General features: G+C 43.7%; 1 protein-coding gene across 1 annotated transcript; it reads right to left on the bottom strand.

Moving 5' to 3' along the window:
* Positions 1 to 13,080: 13,080 nt before the first annotated feature.
* On the bottom strand, positions 13,081 to 17,143 carry LOC110784564 (uncharacterized). Its single transcript, XM_056832526.1, has 2 exons — positions 16,739 to 17,143; positions 13,081 to 16,647 (listed from the first exon to the last, which is right to left on the bottom strand). The coding sequence occupies exons 1-2, from the start codon at positions 17,141 to 17,143 to the stop codon at positions 13,081 to 13,083; spliced, it is 3,972 nt and encodes a 1,323-aa protein (XP_056688504.1).
* Positions 17,144 to 17,758: the final 615 nt, after the last annotated feature.

The following is a 17,758-nucleotide window of genomic DNA, read 5'->3' as shown; positions in this document are numbered from 1 at the left end:
AACATAGAATGCATACTTGGACCAAGGGCATTATTTCCTTCAGTCTCCCACTTGTCCTTAGGGACAAGTGTGCATTTCCTAATTCCTTTGTCGCTCGATGCTTGCTCTTGAACATAAGGTAAGAGTTGTCATCCTTATTATGTCCAGAGGTGTTCCTCGGTTTCAGAGTTCAACTGATCAAATAAACAGATAATCATAGCCTATGATTCATCCGAGCACGGCCATGCATTTCACAGTTTCTAGCTCTCCGAGTGGCCTTGTACAACTTTTAAGCATCTCATCCCGATTTATGGGAGGACAATCCCAATCTTGCGATCTTGAGATTAGACTTCGTTTGATAGGTGATTACCTGAGCGTTGCCTTTATAGCCTCCTTTTACGGTGCGACGGTTGGTCAACGTCAAAGCAACCAGTTCTCAAACAAGTAATCTCAAATCACTCAGGTATTGAGGATTTAGTGTCTAATAATTTAATGAAATTTACTTATGACAGACTTTCATCTCTTACAGTAAAGTTTCATAGGTCTTGTCCGATACTAGTCTTCCCAAAGTAAGTATCTATGCAAATGATTATGACATTGCCATGTCCACATAGTTCAAGAAACAGAACTACTAGTCATCTTGCATTCTAATCGTCTAACGTTTTCTATGCGTCCAATTTTATAGAAAACTCCGACTAGGGACCATTTTCAACCTTTGACATTCAAGTTCACTTGATAGATATTTCTTAGTCACAGGACTGGTCCTGACAGTCTATCTTGAATATATCGTCAAGTTGAAGGGACTCATCATTTAATAAACCACAAATTAAATGGAAAAATGAATTCCTTTCATTTATTGTGAATGATTAACCAATAATGTTTTACAAAGATTTAAACTCTAAAACTTTAAAACATTAAACAGAGACATCAAAGCCATTCTCCAATATGCTTGATTCCCATAGCTGCAGTGTGCGAGTTGTGCTTCGCTTGCGGCAGAGGTTTAGTTAATGGATCTGATATGTTGTCATCAGTTCCAATTTTGCTTATCTCGACTTCTTTTCTTTCAACGAACTCTCGTAGAAGGTGAAATCTACGAAGTACATGCTTGACTCTCTGGTGGTGTCTAGGCTCTTTTGCCTGTGCAATAGCTCCGTTATTATCACAATACAGGGCTATTGGTCCTTTAATGGAGGGGACTACACCAAGTTCTCCTATGAACTTCCTTAGCCATATAGCTTCCTTTGCTGCTTCATGTGCAGCAATGTACTCCGCTTCAGTTGTAGAATCCGCAATGGTGCTTTGCTTAGCACTTTTCCAGCTTACTGCTCCTCCGTTGAGGCAGAAGACAAACCCAGACTGTGATCTGAAATCATCTTTGTCGGTTTGGAAACTTGCGTCCGTATAGCCTTTAACAATTAATTCATCATCTCCACCATAGACCAGGAAGTCATCTTTGTGCCTTTTCAGGTACTTCAGAATATTCTTGGCAGCAGTCCAATGCGCCTCTCCTGGGTCTGACTGGTATCTGCTCGTAGCACTGAGTGCGTACGCAACATCCGGGCGTGTACATATCATAGCATACATTATTGAACCAATCAATGATGCATATGGAATCCCATTCATTCGTCTACGCTCATCAAGTGTTTTTGGGCACTGAGTCTTGCTTAGAGTCATTCCATGAGACATGGGTAGGTAGCCTCGCTTGGAGTCCGCCATCTTGAACCTATCAAGCACCTTATTGATATAAGTGCTTTGACTAAGTCCAATCATCTTTTTAGATCTACCTCTGTAAATCTTGATGCCCAATATGTACTGTGCTTCTCCTAGATCCTTCATCGAAAAACATTTCCCAAGCCAAATCTTGACAGAGTTCAACATAGGAATGTCATTTCCGATAAGCAATATGTCGTCGACATATAATACTAGGAAAGCAATTTTGCTCCCACTGACCTTCTTGTATACACAAGATTCGTCCGCGTTCTTGATGAAACCAAAGTCACTGACTGCTTCATCAAAACGTATATTCCAGCTCCTGGATGCCTGCTTCAATCCGTAGATTGACTTCTTTAGCTTGCATACCTTTTTAGCATTCTTTGGATCCTCAAAACCTTCAGGCTGTGTCATAAACACAGTTTCTGTTAAAACGCCGTTTAAGAAAGCAGTTTTGACATCCATCTGCCATATTTCGTAATCGTAATATGCAGCGATTGCTAATATTATTCGAATAGACTTTAGCATTGCAACTGGTGAAAAGGTTTCATCGTAATCCACACCGTGGACTTGCCTGTAACCTTTCGCAACCAATCTAGCTTTGAAAACTTCAAGTTTCCCATCCTTGTCCTTTTTCAGTTTGAAAACCCATTTGCTTCCAATGGCTTGGTAGCCATCTGGCAAATCGACCAAATCCCATACTTGGTTTTCAGACATGGAGTCTAATTCAGATTGCATGGCTTCTTGCCACTGCTTGGAGCTAAGGCTCGTCATAGCTTGCTTGTAAGTCGCAGGTTCATCACTTTCAAGTAATAGAACGTCATAGCTCTCGTTCGTCAAAATACCTAAGTACCTTTCCGGTTGAGATCTATATCTTTGCGATCTACGCGGGGTAACATTTCTAGATTGACCATGATTCTCACCAGATTCTTCTAAAGATCTCTGAGTTTCATCCTGAATGTCATCTTGAGCATTCTCTAGAGTTTGTTGTTCGACTCGAATTTCTTCGAGGTCTACTTTTCTCCCACTTGTCATTTTGGAAATGTGATCTTTCTCCAAAAAGACACCATCTCGAGCAACAAACACTTTGTTCTCAGATGTATTGTAGAAGTAATACCCCTTTGTTTCCTTTGGATAGCCCACAAGGATACATTTGTCAGATTTTGGATGAAGTTTGTCTGAAATTAATCGTTTGACGTATACTTCACATCCCCAAATCTTAAGAAAAGACACATTTGGAGGCTTTCCAAACCATAATTCGTATGGAGTCTTTTCGACAGCTTTAGACGGAGCTCTATTTATAGTGAGTGCAGCTGTATTTAGTGCATGTCCCCAAAATTCTAATGGAAGTTCGGCCTGACCCATCATTGACCTGACCATGTCTAGCAAGGTTCTGTTCCTCCGTTCTGACACACCGTTCCATTGTGGTGTTCCAGGAGGAGTCAATTCTGATAGAATTCCACATTCTTTCAGATGGTCATCAAATTCATAGCTCAGATATTCACCGCCTCTATCAGACCGCAGTGCCTTGATCTTCTTGCCTAATTGATTCTCTACTTCACTCTGAAATTCCTTGAATTTGTCAAAGGATTCAGACTTATGCTTCATTAGGTAGACATAACCATACCTACTGAAGTCATCAGTGAAAGTGATAAAGTAGCTGAAACCACCTCTAGCATTTGTACTCATTGGTCCACATACATCTGTATGGATTAAACCCAATAGTTCATTTGCTCTTTCTCCAACTTTAGAGAAAGGTTGCTTTGTCATTTTGCCAAGTAAACATGATTCGCATTTACCATAATCCTCTAAGTCAAATGGTTCTAGAATTCCTTCCCTTTGAAGTCTTTCTAAGCGTTTCAAGTTTATATGGCCTAATCGACAATGCCACAGATAGGTGAGATCTGAATCATCCTTTTTGGCCTTTTTGGTATTTATGTTATATACTTGTTTGTCGTGATCTAATAAATAAAGTCCATTGACTAATCTAGCAGATCCATAAAACATCTCTTTAAAATAAAACGAACAACTATTGTCTTTTATTATAAAGGAAAATCCCTTAGCATCTAAGCAAGAAACTGAAATGATGTTTTTAGTAAGACTTGGAACATGGAAACATTCTTCCAGTTCCAAAACTAGCCCGGAGGGCAACGACAAATAGTAAGTTCCTACGGCTAATGCAGCAATCCGTGCTCCATTTCCCACTCGTAGGTCGACTTCTCCCTTGCTTAACTTTCTACTTCTTCTTAGTCCCTGTGGATTGGAACATAAGTGTGAGCCACAACCTGTATCTAATACCCAAGAAGTTGAATTAGCAAGTATACAGTCTATAACGAAAATACCTGAAGATGGAACGACTGTTCCGTTCTTCTGATCTTCCTTTAGCTTTGGACATTCTCTTTTGTAATGGCCTATTCCATCACAATAAAGACAGCTTGATGTGGACTTGTCCTGCTTTGATTTAGCATTGCCCTTGGACTTTCCACCTTTCTTGAATGGTCTCTTTCTAGCCTTGAGTAAATCTTTGGCTTCACAGTCCAGTACTATTTCAGCCTTTCTGACAAGGTGAATAAATTCTGCAACTGTTTCTTCTCTTGGTTCACTTAGGTATTGTTGCTTGAAGCGACCAAACCCACTGTGTAGTGAATTGAGCAAGACAGAGACTGCCATCCTTTCGCTTATTGGTGTTCCTAGTAGACTTAGGCGATCAAAATATGAACACATAAGATCCACATGGAACCTCAGTGGGACGCCTACCCTCTGTTTAGTGCGAAGGAGCTGAACATGTGTTTCTTGGACCTCCATCCTATAACACCTGTTGGGAGAACTAACCTTTAGCCCAGACATTGATTCAATCAACTCATGGACGTTCAGGTCCCTGTCCTCCGTACTTCCACGACAGATATCCCTCAGATTCTTGATGAGCGTAAAAGGTTCATAGGCTACAAACCTTCTAGCCCAATCATCAGGGATATTGTTCAGCATGAGACTCATAACCTTTTTGAGATCCGCATCCTAGGCGTAAAATCTCTCAGGGGTCATGTCTCTGGCATAGTAGCTTGGCATGGGATGTGATAGTACATACTCAAGTCCATTGAGTTTGACTATTTCAACTAGCTTAGCTTCCCATTCAAGAAAATTTGTCAGGTTCAGCTTGACCATAAGCTCAGAACCCATGATGATGTTTTGATTGTTGTTTGCCATATTAAAACTACAATTGAAAAGAATAAACAAATAAATAACCATTCACAGTTTCTCTTAATAAACTTAAATTCTAGCATACATGCATAATTCAATGTTTATTAAGCATTTTATTCAAGTTATGTGTTCCGGCAGGTGTGAATAAAATGATTCCAAGATCCTAAAATCATTGAAGAACTAAGCACAGTTTGTCGACTTAATCCTAGAACATCTTAGGTAAGCAAAAGCCTTTTGCTAATAGTCTAGAAACTATTCTTGGTTGATAGGTACGTCTAAGAACTTATTAGGTAAACCTATCGAATTTGCCACGACATAAAAGGACTCCTTACTTATATCGTTGAGTTTCACCAAAACTAACATGTACTCACAATTATTTGTGTACCTTGCCCCTTTAGGACCAATAAGTAACACCTCGCTGAGCGAAAACTATTACTAGATTGATGTAAAGGATATCCAAGCAAGTGTATATTTTGGCATGGCACCTTTTAACTCAATTTTTAAGTTTGGAACTTAAGGCTCTTACTATGTTGGTTAGATTTTAAGTGAACTAAAATCCTTAATCATGCAACATAATCAAGCTTTTGATCTCATGCATTTTAAGACATATTTAAAGCAATAAATAACTTAAAACATGCATAAGATATTTGTGATCTAGTATGGCCCGACTTCATCTTGAAGCTTTGACTTCAAAGTCCGTCTTGAAAATCTCCGTGGGAGGCACCATTTTCTTCAAATAGGATAAGTTATAACTAATTACAACTATTTGATGGTACGCAGACCATATTTGAATTGAAAAATAACTTTGGTGCTTTAGACCAATTACATTCAAATTAATGGTACGCAGACCATATTTTCTATCCTATTTGGGCCATACTAGTCACTTCATAACCTGCAAAACAGTACATATACAATATATACCATTCACCCATTCATTATCATGAATGGCCCACATAGCTGGTTAGTTAAAACACATTATGCATCACGTAAACATTTGCAGCAATTAATCAAGGTCACCAATAATCTACCAATTATTCAGTCCTTATTAATTCTAATCGAGTTGTTTTAACCTTAAGGATTTGTAGACCTAATCAAGAGTTTATGACTAAAAGCACTCCCACTCAAACCAATAAATTCATATGCTTTACTAATTTTAAACATAAAATTGTATTTCTAGTCTAACCGGAAACATACAAATTTAATTAAAATTTAAAGCTCATATAAATTTATAATTGAATCCAAAAATTTAATTTTAATTTCAGTCACATTTAAATTAATTTATGATTTTAATTTTAGTAAAATAATTAGAATAAATGCCATTTATTATAATTATAATATTCAAAATTAAAATCCAAGAAATTAATTCAAATTATTAATTTTAAAATCAATTAAAATTACGTGAACTGAAATTTTCAAATTAAACATTCAAAAACGATCTAATCGAAACGCAAACATCCTATGCGTTGCACGCCCATGGGCTGTACGCACACAGCCATTGCTGGCCATGTGCGCGCAGCCCATGCGCTCGTTGCATAGCTGCTGCTGTCCCATACGCAAGCCTCCGCACAGCGCCCACCGCACGCGAGCTATCGCTCGCAGCGCGCGCGCGTTACCGCGCTCGCTGGTGCGCGAGATCGCTCGCTGGTGCGCGCGAGCCATCGCTCGCTGGGGCGCTGCATCGCTCGCTGGTGCGCGCGAGCCATCGCTCGCTGGCGCGCGAGATCGCTCGCTGCGCGCGCGCGCGAGCCATCGCTCGCTGGTGCGCGACATCGCTCGCTGGGCGGGCGACGTCGCGCGCTGTGCGCGCGAGTGATGCTGTGCGCAGCGCTCGTGGCACGCGAGCTTGCGCTCGCTGCGCACGAGGTTGCGCGCTGTTGTGCGAGGCAGCGCGCGCTGTGGCGCAGCTCGCTTGCTGCCCACACGCGACTGCCTTGGCTCGCCCCTCGCCCATGCCCATCCGTTCATTGCTCGTGGCACACGACACAAGGCAGGGCTGCTGCCTTGCGCTCGTGCACTACGCCCTTGCTCATTGCATTCGTGCCGCACGGGCGACGAGCTCCCTTGCTCGTCGTCGCATGCCCGCATTATACAACACCCCTTAAGGGTAACACGAAGCGTCCATTGCTTCGTGCGTGCAAGTTATTTGAACGAATCGCATAAAAATTTAAAATTTATATTTAAAATTAATGACAAATTAATAAATAATATTAATTTCATAATTTTAGGGCGAAAAATCGAAAATTTATTATCCAATTGATTTCCGATTGATATGGATTCAAGTCTAGGTCATAAAAATTTAAAATTTATCGTAAATTTACAATTTTTATGGTGGTTTTTAATCATAGGTTTCTAATTAAATTACAATTAATTATGAAAATCAAATTAATTCTAAATTATTCTAATTTTCAACAAATTAATCATAATTACAAATTAGATTGCATAATTAACAAGACTAGGCATTCAAACTTGTTAAACATATGCAGTAGGTCAATCAAAAATTCAAGATTTATCAACAAGAATCGCAAATATTTAATTTAACATCTTAAATTTACGAAATTTTGCATCCGAAAAACTAAAACCTTCGAAAAGTCATAGTTAGGCTTCGAATTTGAGAATTCTGGGTTCGGCAGAAAAATACTATTTTTGTCAAAATTTTAGAATGCCTTTTACATGCGGAATTGACACAAAAATCACTCAATTCGGATGAGTAATGAAGAAACTGCCGAAAAACTGCGTACATATAATTAAATAAACGCAATTTGCAATTAATTAACAATTACGAAAATTAATCACCCCTTTTAATTCTTGCAAATTTGTAATATTTAACCATGTTCATGCAATTTAGATTATGAAAATAATAAGGGGCTCGTGATACCACTGTTAGGTTATGATACATATGACATTTACATAAATCATGCGGAAACAACCATTAACCCAGGAAACATATTATTTACACATAATCATTTAGCATAGTTTAGATGCATACTCTTTGTTGCGTGCCTTCCCTAGCTGCGCCCGAACCGAACAAGAACAAGTCTTTTAGGACTCCAAGTGTCGTCCCTCCGTAGAAAGTCCACAGCACGTCCGGATCCGCCTTAAGATTGACCAACTAGAATCGCCCTTAAGGTACTCAGAAAATTCGGCACTTTTGGGGCAAGATGGGTTTTAATTTTCTCTCAAAAAACTCACTTTTGAATACTTTGAAACTTGTATATAAATTATGACCCCTAGGCCTTTATTTATAGAGTTATGGAAAAGGAATCGTAATCCTAGTAGGATGCGAATTAATTGGAATTAGAATTCTACATGAATTCTACTTAATCAATTTATCCAATAGGAATAGACATTTAATCATACACTGACTCTTGCAGATTCAGGAATCTCGCATGAGCTCAAACTCACACACACACGGCAGCCACAAGGGCTGCCCACGCATGCGAGCAGCAGCCCACGCAGCGCGGCCCACGCATGCGCGGCCTTGTGCGCGCTGGGCTGTGGCGTGCGTGCTTGCTGGGCGATGGCCTGGCTTCGTGCTGGGCCTTCGTCCGGCAGGCCTCGTCCGATGCTAATTCGTACGATACGCTTCCGATTAAATTTCCATTTCCGGAATCTATTTCCGATACGAACAATATTTAATATTTCCGATTCCGGAATTAATTTCCGTTTCGAACAAATATTTAATATTTCCGTTTCCGGAATTATTTTCCGATTCCGGTAATATTTCCGATTCTGACAATATTTCCGTTTCCGGCAATATTTCCGATTCTGGTAATATTTCCATTTCCAACAATATTTTCCGATACGTACCATGTTTCCGTTTCCGGCAACATCTACGACTTGGATAATATTCATATTTCCGATACGATCCATATTTCCGTTTCCGGCAATATCATCGTTTCCGGAGTATTCATTTCTTGCCTGTGACGATCTTAGCTCCCACTGAAACCAAGATCCGTCGGTTCCGAATATTCATAGATGGAGTATTTAATGCCATTAAATACTTGATCCGTTTACGTACTATTTGTGTGACCCTACGGGTTCAGTCAAGAGTAAGCTGTGGATTAATATCATTAATTCCACTTGAACTGAAGCGGCCTCTAGCTAGGCATTCAGCTCACTTGATCTCACTGAATTATTAACTTGTTAATTAATACTGAACCGCATTTATTAGACTTAACATAGAATGCATACTTGGACCAAGGGCATTATTTCCTTCAAGGTTTGCTTCTCTTCCTACCGGTCGTGGGGGACATGCTACTCGGAAGAGGTCTTCCAGCCAGGCGAAGGCCAATTCTCCCAAACGGTCAAAAAATAACGCTGCGAAGACAGCGCAGGAGAAGGTGAAAGACCTCTACGCCAGCGTCGACAAGCCCTTGCAGACATCTGGCGCTGGAAAGAAGATTGCTGAACAGCCTGCTCAGTCGGTTGAGATTTTGGATGTTGACCTTTTGTCCTAACTGAACCGGAAGCAGGTGTTGAGCGATTTGATTAGCGATCCGATCCATCCTGTGCCTGTGTCGAGGCATAGCCCTTCCATGAACCGGTCTGCCAGCTCGGCCTCTAAGTATGGGGTTATAGTTCGTTCTGGGGGGTTCATTGAGGACAAAACTGTTGTGCTGTCTCCGGATACTCTTGCCGGTCTAGCTGCTGCTCGCGGTCATGCTGAAGAGCACTGGCAGCCGCAGAGTGATGTTCGGAGGGGTGAGTCTATCCTTTTTGACCGTCCCAAAGACGGAGGTACACTGGGCTAACGGTCTCTGCGCCAAGTTGTTACACCCGCCGACGGTATACCCCAGGAGATTGAGACGCCGGCTGCACAGTTGATGCATGACCTGTACTCGGTATTTTACTTCCCTCTTTGACTTGCTTGTTTTTTATACTTGCTTTTATTTTCGGCTCTGAGCGATTTTTTCTTTCAGGTGACGCAATCTGCTACCGAGCTTGTGGAGTGCTATCGGAGCTATCAGCGTCGTTTAAAACGATCGCAAGCTGAGAAAGAGAAGCTTCAGACTGACCTTGCTGAATCGGTCAGGACTGAAGGTGACTGCCGGAAGGAGATTGCGAGACTTGAGCTGGATGTTATTGCCGCAGGCAAGAGGAAGGCTGAACTAGAGCTTCTTCCAGCCAAGTTGACGGCCGAAGAGCAGAAGACGGCTGAGCTGCAGATTAAGCTGGATGCGGCGCTGCAGGCGGCTCAAGATGCTGAAAAAGCTGCTAAGGATGATCGCAAGGCTGTGGCGCTGAAGGCTGTGCAGAAATTTATGAAGTCTGACTTCTACTGCGAGGAAATGAAGGGGCGCTACAATGGTGGGTGGACTACAGCCCATCGTTGTGCCGTCAAAGCCTTGACGCTGACTGAGGATGCTTTGGGTAAGGTGGAGGGATCCTATGAAGAGGGTGGCCATATTGATCCGACTGGCATGGAGACCCAGACCTTCCCAGACATCGTCATTCAAAACGCTGACCCTCGCCTTCTGCCCGACGGGGAGATTCCTGAGTCTACTTACTGGAGTGATGCAGACGGCTCAGCTTGACGGTCTTGGCAGTCATCACCAGGCTCTTCCTGTGGTTCTTCCAACAGTTTTTTCCGGCCTCATACTTGTTAATGTCTGTTGGTAGCTTTTGAATATCATTTAGCGGATGTAATTTATAAACAATTTCCTTTTTTGGTACCTTTTAGCTGTTTGTGGCACTTTGTCTTTTGCCGTGTATTAACTGTTTCAAGAACGTTATTTTCGTCTTGACTGCGCCGTCTGAGGCGTATGTTTGTGCCTTTTAGCAGCTACTCACTCCGCATTTAGTTATTTTTGGGTGGTGGCTGTCGTCCCTGTATTTGTTTAACATCTATGTGATGCACTTGATGGATTATCCGCTTGTTTTTATTTTATTCAATTTGTCACGTAGTGGCGTCGTCTTGCCTTTGATTTTATTATATATTGCATCTTGCCTCTTTGTCGACTGGGCCAATGTGTTCAACCTTTGCATATGCTTATGTCGTATTTTGCCTCGTTGCTGACTGAGCCAATGTGCTCACCCTTAGATTTTAATTTTTATCGTATCTTGCATCATTGCTGACTGAGCCAATGTGCTCAACTTTCGATTTTAATTTTTATCGTATCTTGCATCATTGCTGTCTGAGCCAATGTGCTCAACCTTCGATTTAATTTATATCGTATCTCGCATCATTGCTGACTGAGCCAATGTGCTCAACCTTCGATTTACTTTATATCGTATCTCGCATCATTGCTGACTGAGCCAATGTGCTCAACCTTCGATTTAGTTTATATCGTATCTTGCATCATTGCTGACTGAGCCAATGTGCTCAACCTTCGATTTAGTTTATATCGTATCTTGCATCATTGCTGATTGAGCCAATGTGCTCAACCTTCGATTTAGTTTATATCGTATCTTGCATCATTGCTGACTGAGCCAATGTGCTCAACCTTTTATTTCGTTTTGTCGTATCTTGCAACATTGCTGACTGAGCCAATGTGCTCAACCTTTTATTTCGTTTTGTCGTATCTTGCAACATTGCTGACTGAGCCAATGTGCTCAACCTTTTATTTCGTTTTGTCGTATCTTGCAACATTGCTGACTGAGCCAATGTGCTCAACCTTTTATTTCGTTTTGTCGTATCTTGCAACATTGCTGACTGAGCCAATGTGCTCAACCTTTTATTTCGTTTTGTCGTATCTTGCAACATTGCTGACTGAGCCAATGTGCTCAACCTTTTATTTCGTTTTGTTTATGCCGTGTAGTTTACCTGGAATATACTTGTAGCTTATATATTAGATTTCAAAATATGGCACTGTCGGCCCTACTACATCATGTTTTCATACAACTTCACACATGGAATTTTCTTAAAGTATCTGCGTTCCATGAGTTCTTCAGCGGTGTTCCATCCATCTCCATTAGTCTGTATGATCCAGCTACCACTTCTTCCCATATCTGGTAGGGCCCTTCCCAATTTGCAGTCAGTTTTCCTTGTTTTTGAGCTTTGCCGGTTGCTGCCGTCCGGCGAAGTACAAGGTCGCCTACCTCCAGCTTCCTATGTTTTACTCGCTTGTTGTAGGCCCTGCTCATTCTGTTCTTGTATGCGGCCGACTTGATTTCCGCCTGCAGTCTGACCTCTGGTAAGAAATCCAGCTGGTGTCTGAGTAAGCTGTCGTTTCCCTGTTCTTCATAATGCTGGATGCGGAAGGTGGGTAGTGCTACTTCAGCCGGTATGACTGCTTCTGATCCGAAGCATAGTTTGAAAGGGCTCTCTCTCGTTGCTTCTTTAACCGTCGTTCTGTTACCCCATAGAACCTCTGGGACTGTGTCTGCCCACTTGCCCTTGAACTCATCCAGCTTTTTCTTAAGGGCTACGAGTATTTGTTTGTTTGCAGCCTCGGCTTGCCCATTGCTCTGCGGGTGGCAGACTGAGGCGTATGCGAACTTGATCCGGTAGTCTGCCAAGAATGCTCGTATAGGTTCGCAGTCGAACTGGCATCCATGGTCGAATACTATTTCTGTCGGTATTCCAAACCTTGTTATGATGTTTTTCCAGATGAACTTCCGTACCTGGTTGGCTGTTATCTTTGCTACCGGCTCGGCCTCAATCCATTTTGTGAAGTAATCGACGGCAACAATCAAGAACTTCCTGCCTCCTGAGGCTGTTGTGAAGGGTCCTACGATATCCATTCCCCACTGGGCGAATGGAATTGGATTCAGAATGGGCATCAAGTCGTTTGCTGGGATACGTATTACTGGGGCAAACAGCTGGCATTTTTCACATTTCTTGACGTAGCTCTGTGCGTCTTCCAGCATGGTTGGCCAGTAGTAACCTTGTCTTTGGCAGATCAAAGCGAGTGTTTTTCCTCCTACATGGTTTCCGCATATTCCTTCATGCATTTCTTCGATTAACCTTGCGGATTCGTATGCCGTCAAACACCGCAGCAGGGGGAGGCTGAATGCTCTTTTATAGAGTTGTCCCTGATATATGACGTACCAGCAGATGTCTTTTTTGATTTTCTTTGCCTCCCTGATATCGGCCGGGAGCATTCCAGTCGTCTTGTACGCCCAGATATCGTCGTACCACTCTTTGTTTGCCGTGATGACCATTATTTCTTTTCCTTTTTCCTCCGTACTCCTTCTGTGCATGATTTCTATCATTACTGATCGACTGAGCTCGATTGCTTTCGAACTGGCCAGTTATGCTAGGCTGTCTGCGGCAGTGTTCAACGCTCTGGGGACCAATTTGATGTCAAAAGCTTCTAATTTCGCTGTCAGCGTCTTTAGTTTTTCTTGATACCGCCGCATTGACGGCTCTTTTGTTTCATACTCTCCCGAAAACTGATTTGCCACCAACTGAGAATCTGTTGTCATTACTATCCTCTTGGCATCTGCCAACAAGCATAGCTGTACCCCTGCAATGGCTGCTTCATATTCTGCTTCGTTGTTCGAAGCTGCGAAAGTGAATCTGATTGCGTATTCGAACTTATCTCCTGTCGGAGAGGTCATGACAACGCCGGCTCCCGCTCCCGACTGAGCGGCTGAACCGTCTACTGATACTTCCCAGGATTCTGCTTTGGTTTCATCCTCTTGATAGGATGCTTCAACTACGAAGTCGGCCAAGGCTTGTGCTTTTATTGCATTGCGCGGGTGAAACTCAAGATCGTACTCCGACAGCTTTATTGCCCATCGCAACAGCCTGCCGGCTGTATCCATTTTTTGCAAAGCCTTCTCCAGTGGGAAGTTCGTCAGAATTTGTATGGTATGTGCATCAAAATATGGTCTGAGCTTTCTGGCGGCTATCAGGACTGCATAGGCCACTTTCTCTATCAGCGAGTATCTTGCTTCTGCCGGATTCAAAATGTGGCTGACAAAGTATATCGGCTGCTGGACTTTGTCTTTTTCACTGATTAGTACGGCAGCAACGGTTTGGGCTGAAGCGGACACATACAACTGTAGCTTGTCGCCCTCTTCCGGCCTGGCTATCGTCGGTAAAGCACGAAGATGGTCTTTTACCTTCTCAAAGGCCCTTTCCTCGGTTTCTCCCCACCGGAATTTTCCGTTCTGCTTAAGAGTGTTAAAAAATGGGATCGACCTGTCGGCTGATTTGCTAACAAATCTTGTCAGAGCTGCCATTCTTCCTGTCAGCCTTTGTACATCTTTGATGCTTTTTGGCTGAGGCAGACTGAGTATTGCTTCTACCTTATCTGGGTTTGCGTCTATGCCTCTCTCGCTGACAAGGAAACCCAAGAATTTCCCCGATTTCACTCCGAACACACATTTCTTGGGGTTCAGCTTCATTTGGTAACGGCGCAGAGTTTCAAACGTTTCCCTGAGCTCGTCTAAATGGTCGGTCTCCAATTTGCTTTTCACTATGGAGTCGTCGACGTATACTTCAATGTTGCGGCCTTTTTGGTTTGCGAACACTCTGTCGACCAGTTTTTGGTACGTTGCCCCAGCGTTCTTTAACCCAAACGGCATAGCCTTGTAACAGAATACTCCCCCCTCAGTGATGAATGCTGATTTTCTCCTGTCGGCCTTTGCAAGGCTGACTTGGTGGTACCCGGAGAATGCGTCAAGGAAGCTGAGCAGCGCGTGGCCAGATTTGGAGTCGACTAGCCTGTCGATTCTTGGCAGTGGGTAGCAGTCTTTCGGGCATGCTCTATTAAGGTTTGTGAAATCTACGCACATTCTCCACGAGCCGTTTGACTTCTTAACCATTACGACGTTGGCCAACCACTCTGGGTAGTCGCATGGTTCAATAAATCCCGCTGCCAACAACTTTTCTACCTCTTCCTGTATTGCTTGATTTTTTTCTGTTGAGAAGTTTCTTTTCTTTTGTTTTACCGGCCTGACTGCTCTGTCGACATTCAGTCGGTGCTCGATTACCTCTGAGCTTATACCTGGCATTTCGTCTGCGGAAAATGCGAACACATCCGCGTGTTCTCTCAACAGACCGATCATGTTTACCCGCAACTGGGGGTCAATGTCGGTTCCTAATTTTACTGTTCTGCCAGTTTCTCCTTCTACCAGCTCGACTTCTTCTAACTCTCCTCCGGCCTCTACCCTAGGTAGAGTAGTCCCCTTTTCGATGCTTTCGATTGTGGGTGACTCCATTTTCTGCCTTTTCTCCTTCTTGGGCAAAAGAGATTGCTCGCCCCCCGATCTTGGGGCTTGGCCTTTTGCCGGTCTTTTCATTGCTGCCTCTCTCGCTATATTCCTGGATGGGGTCAGTCGGCCTGGTGTTTTTAATGCCGTCAAGTAGCATGATCTTGCTGAATCTTGACTGCCTCGGATTCTCTCAGCCTTCTCAAAGTTAGACATGTATATCATGGTTAGATGGTATGTTGATACCACTACTTGTGCATCGTGGATGAATGGCCGGCCCACTATTACGTTGTATGCAGCAGGCACTTTGATTACTAAGAAGTCTACCATTAGGTCCCTTGCGGTCCTTCCTTCTCCAATCTGCACTGGTAGCCTGATGCTACCTTCCGGGAAGACCGTGGCTCCGGAGAATCCTATCACAGGATAGTTGACTCGTGTGAGCTCTTTCTCGTCTATTTTCAGCTGAACGAAGGCTTCCCAAAAGATAATGTTCGCTGAACTCCCTCCATCCACCAGTATTCGTTTCACTGGGAAGTTTGCCATTTCGAGGCCCAAAACCAGTGGATCGTCGTGAGGGTATATAATTCCGCGACAGTCGGCTGGGGTGAATGAGATATTTGGCATGACTTGGGGTGCCGGACATTTTATGGTGCTATGGTAGTTTATCAGGTGGCAGTGTTTTCCCAGACTTCTGCCGGCTCCACTGATTGTTCCTCCATGGCACGGTCCTCCGGATATGACCCATACTGTCGGCCCCTTCTGGCCACTGTTTCTAGCCTCCCCATTCCGACTGGTTTCTGGTGCCTTCTGCTCTATTCGGAGTGGTGTTTGGGTGGATGGTAATCTGTTGTTTGTGCTATTGCTTTGCCGACTGTTATTCTGTTGGTTGTTGTTGTTCTGTCGGGCTTTATATTGTGTCAGATAGCCTCTCCTGATCATATCCTCGATGTTATCCTTCAAGTCTCTGCAGTCTTCCGTATAGTGTCCACAGTCATCATGGAATGCGCAGTACTTCGACTGTGGTCGGGGTTTATCGCTCATTGGTGGAGGCCTCTTCCAGTTTTCGTTCTTGTTGACATTGTAAATTGCGGCTCTTGGGGCGTTCAATGGGGTGTATTCATGGAATGTGGGGTATATGCTGGTTGACTGTTTCTGGTAATCCCTCCCTCTTGGGTCCTTCCTCTGTTCATCCTTTCTGAACCCCCTGTTCTGATTTTGCTGCGCCGGCTGAACCGGCCTTGGTGCGGCATTTCTAGTCTGTGCCGACTGATAGTGATTTGGGATTGTCATCAGCTCGTCGCTTTTGATGTATTCGTGGGCCTTCATCAGTGCGTTTCCCAGATCGGTGAAGGATTTTCTTCCCAAGTATTTTTTGAACTCGCAGTGGTTCATTCCTCTCATCAGGGCCACCACAGCTATCTCTTGTTGCAAGTTTGGTATGCTGGTGGACTCGTTGTTGAATCTGGTGAGGTAATCTCTTAAGGACTCTCCGCTTCTTTGGGTGACTGCCATCAGCTCTCCCGACGTTTTCTTTCTCTGCTGCCGACTGATGAACCGTAGCATGAACTCTGCTTCTAACTGTCGGTAATTATATACCGACCCCTTTGGTAGTCCCTTATACCAGCCGGATGCCACTCCCAGCAGCGTTGAGGGAAATACCTTGCACCACATGGCGTCGGAATCTGTATACAACATCATATGTTGCTCAAATGTGTTGCAGTGGACCTCCGGATCTGTGGATCCGTCGTACTTGCAGAGTGGGAACTTCAATTTCTCCATTGGTTCCTCCAGAATGTCCGCGCACAGGGGGGGAGTTTGCAGGTTGGATGGTGTAACGGCGCGGCGCGTACCTCTGGGGTGCTTCTCTTGTCTCTTCGATGACCATGGGTTCCGGCCGACTGCGCAGAGCGATCGCCTGGTTTGTATTGGGGTGTTGTTCTTGTTGCACTAGGATCTGCTCTCCGAATAGGTTTCTTATCGGCAATCTCTTCCGTTTTTCGCCGACTGGTGTTTCCGTAGTCTGGTGTATGACTGTCCTGGGTACGGGTTCTGTGTTTGCTTTTCTCGCTGGCTTCAGGGCCGACAACGCGGCCATCACCGCTCTTGCCGTAGCCAACTGTTCCTCCGAGAACTGACCGGCGAGTTCAGACGGCATTTGTGTATCATCCTGGGCTGGGCTTTCGGGCTCTCCGTCTGAGTCGTCGTCCTCGACTGAGTATCCCAGGACATGTAAGGGTGTTGCTGCAGTCGTAGTTTTGCTGACTACCGACTGGCTCCCTAGCTGGGGGGTGGGTTGGTCATTGACGGGTGTTATTATTGGTTCTGCCGAGAACAGCGTGGGTTTCAATGGGGTTGTTGTTTTTGTCGTCTGTGTACTCTGTGGGGTTGCTTTCGAGGCCTGCTTTTTGAAGGAAATAATGCCCTTGGTCCAAGTATGCATTCTATGTTAAGTCTAATAAATGCGGTTCAGTATTAATTAACAAGTTAATAATTCAGTGAGATCAAGTGAGCTGAATGCCTAGCTAGAGGCCGCTTCAGTTCAAGTGGAATTAATGATATTAATCCACAGCTTACTCTTGACTGAACCCGTAGGGTCACACAAATAGTACGTAAACGGATCAAGTATTTAATGGCATTAAATACTCCATCTATGGATATTCGGAATCGACGGATCTTGGTTTCAGTGGGAGCTGAGATCGTCACAGGCAACAAATGAATACTCCGGAAACGATGATATTGCCGGAAACGGAAATATGGATCGTATCGGAAA

This window comes from Spinacia oleracea, chromosome 6 (genome assembly GCF_020520425.1).
Source record: "Spinacia oleracea cultivar Varoflay chromosome 6, BTI_SOV_V1, whole genome shotgun sequence".
Lineage (NCBI taxonomy): Eukaryota > Viridiplantae > Streptophyta > Magnoliopsida > Caryophyllales > Amaranthaceae > Spinacia > Spinacia oleracea.
The sequence above is the reverse complement of the archived record's forward strand: the minus strand, read 5'-3'. Positions and strand labels throughout refer to the sequence as shown.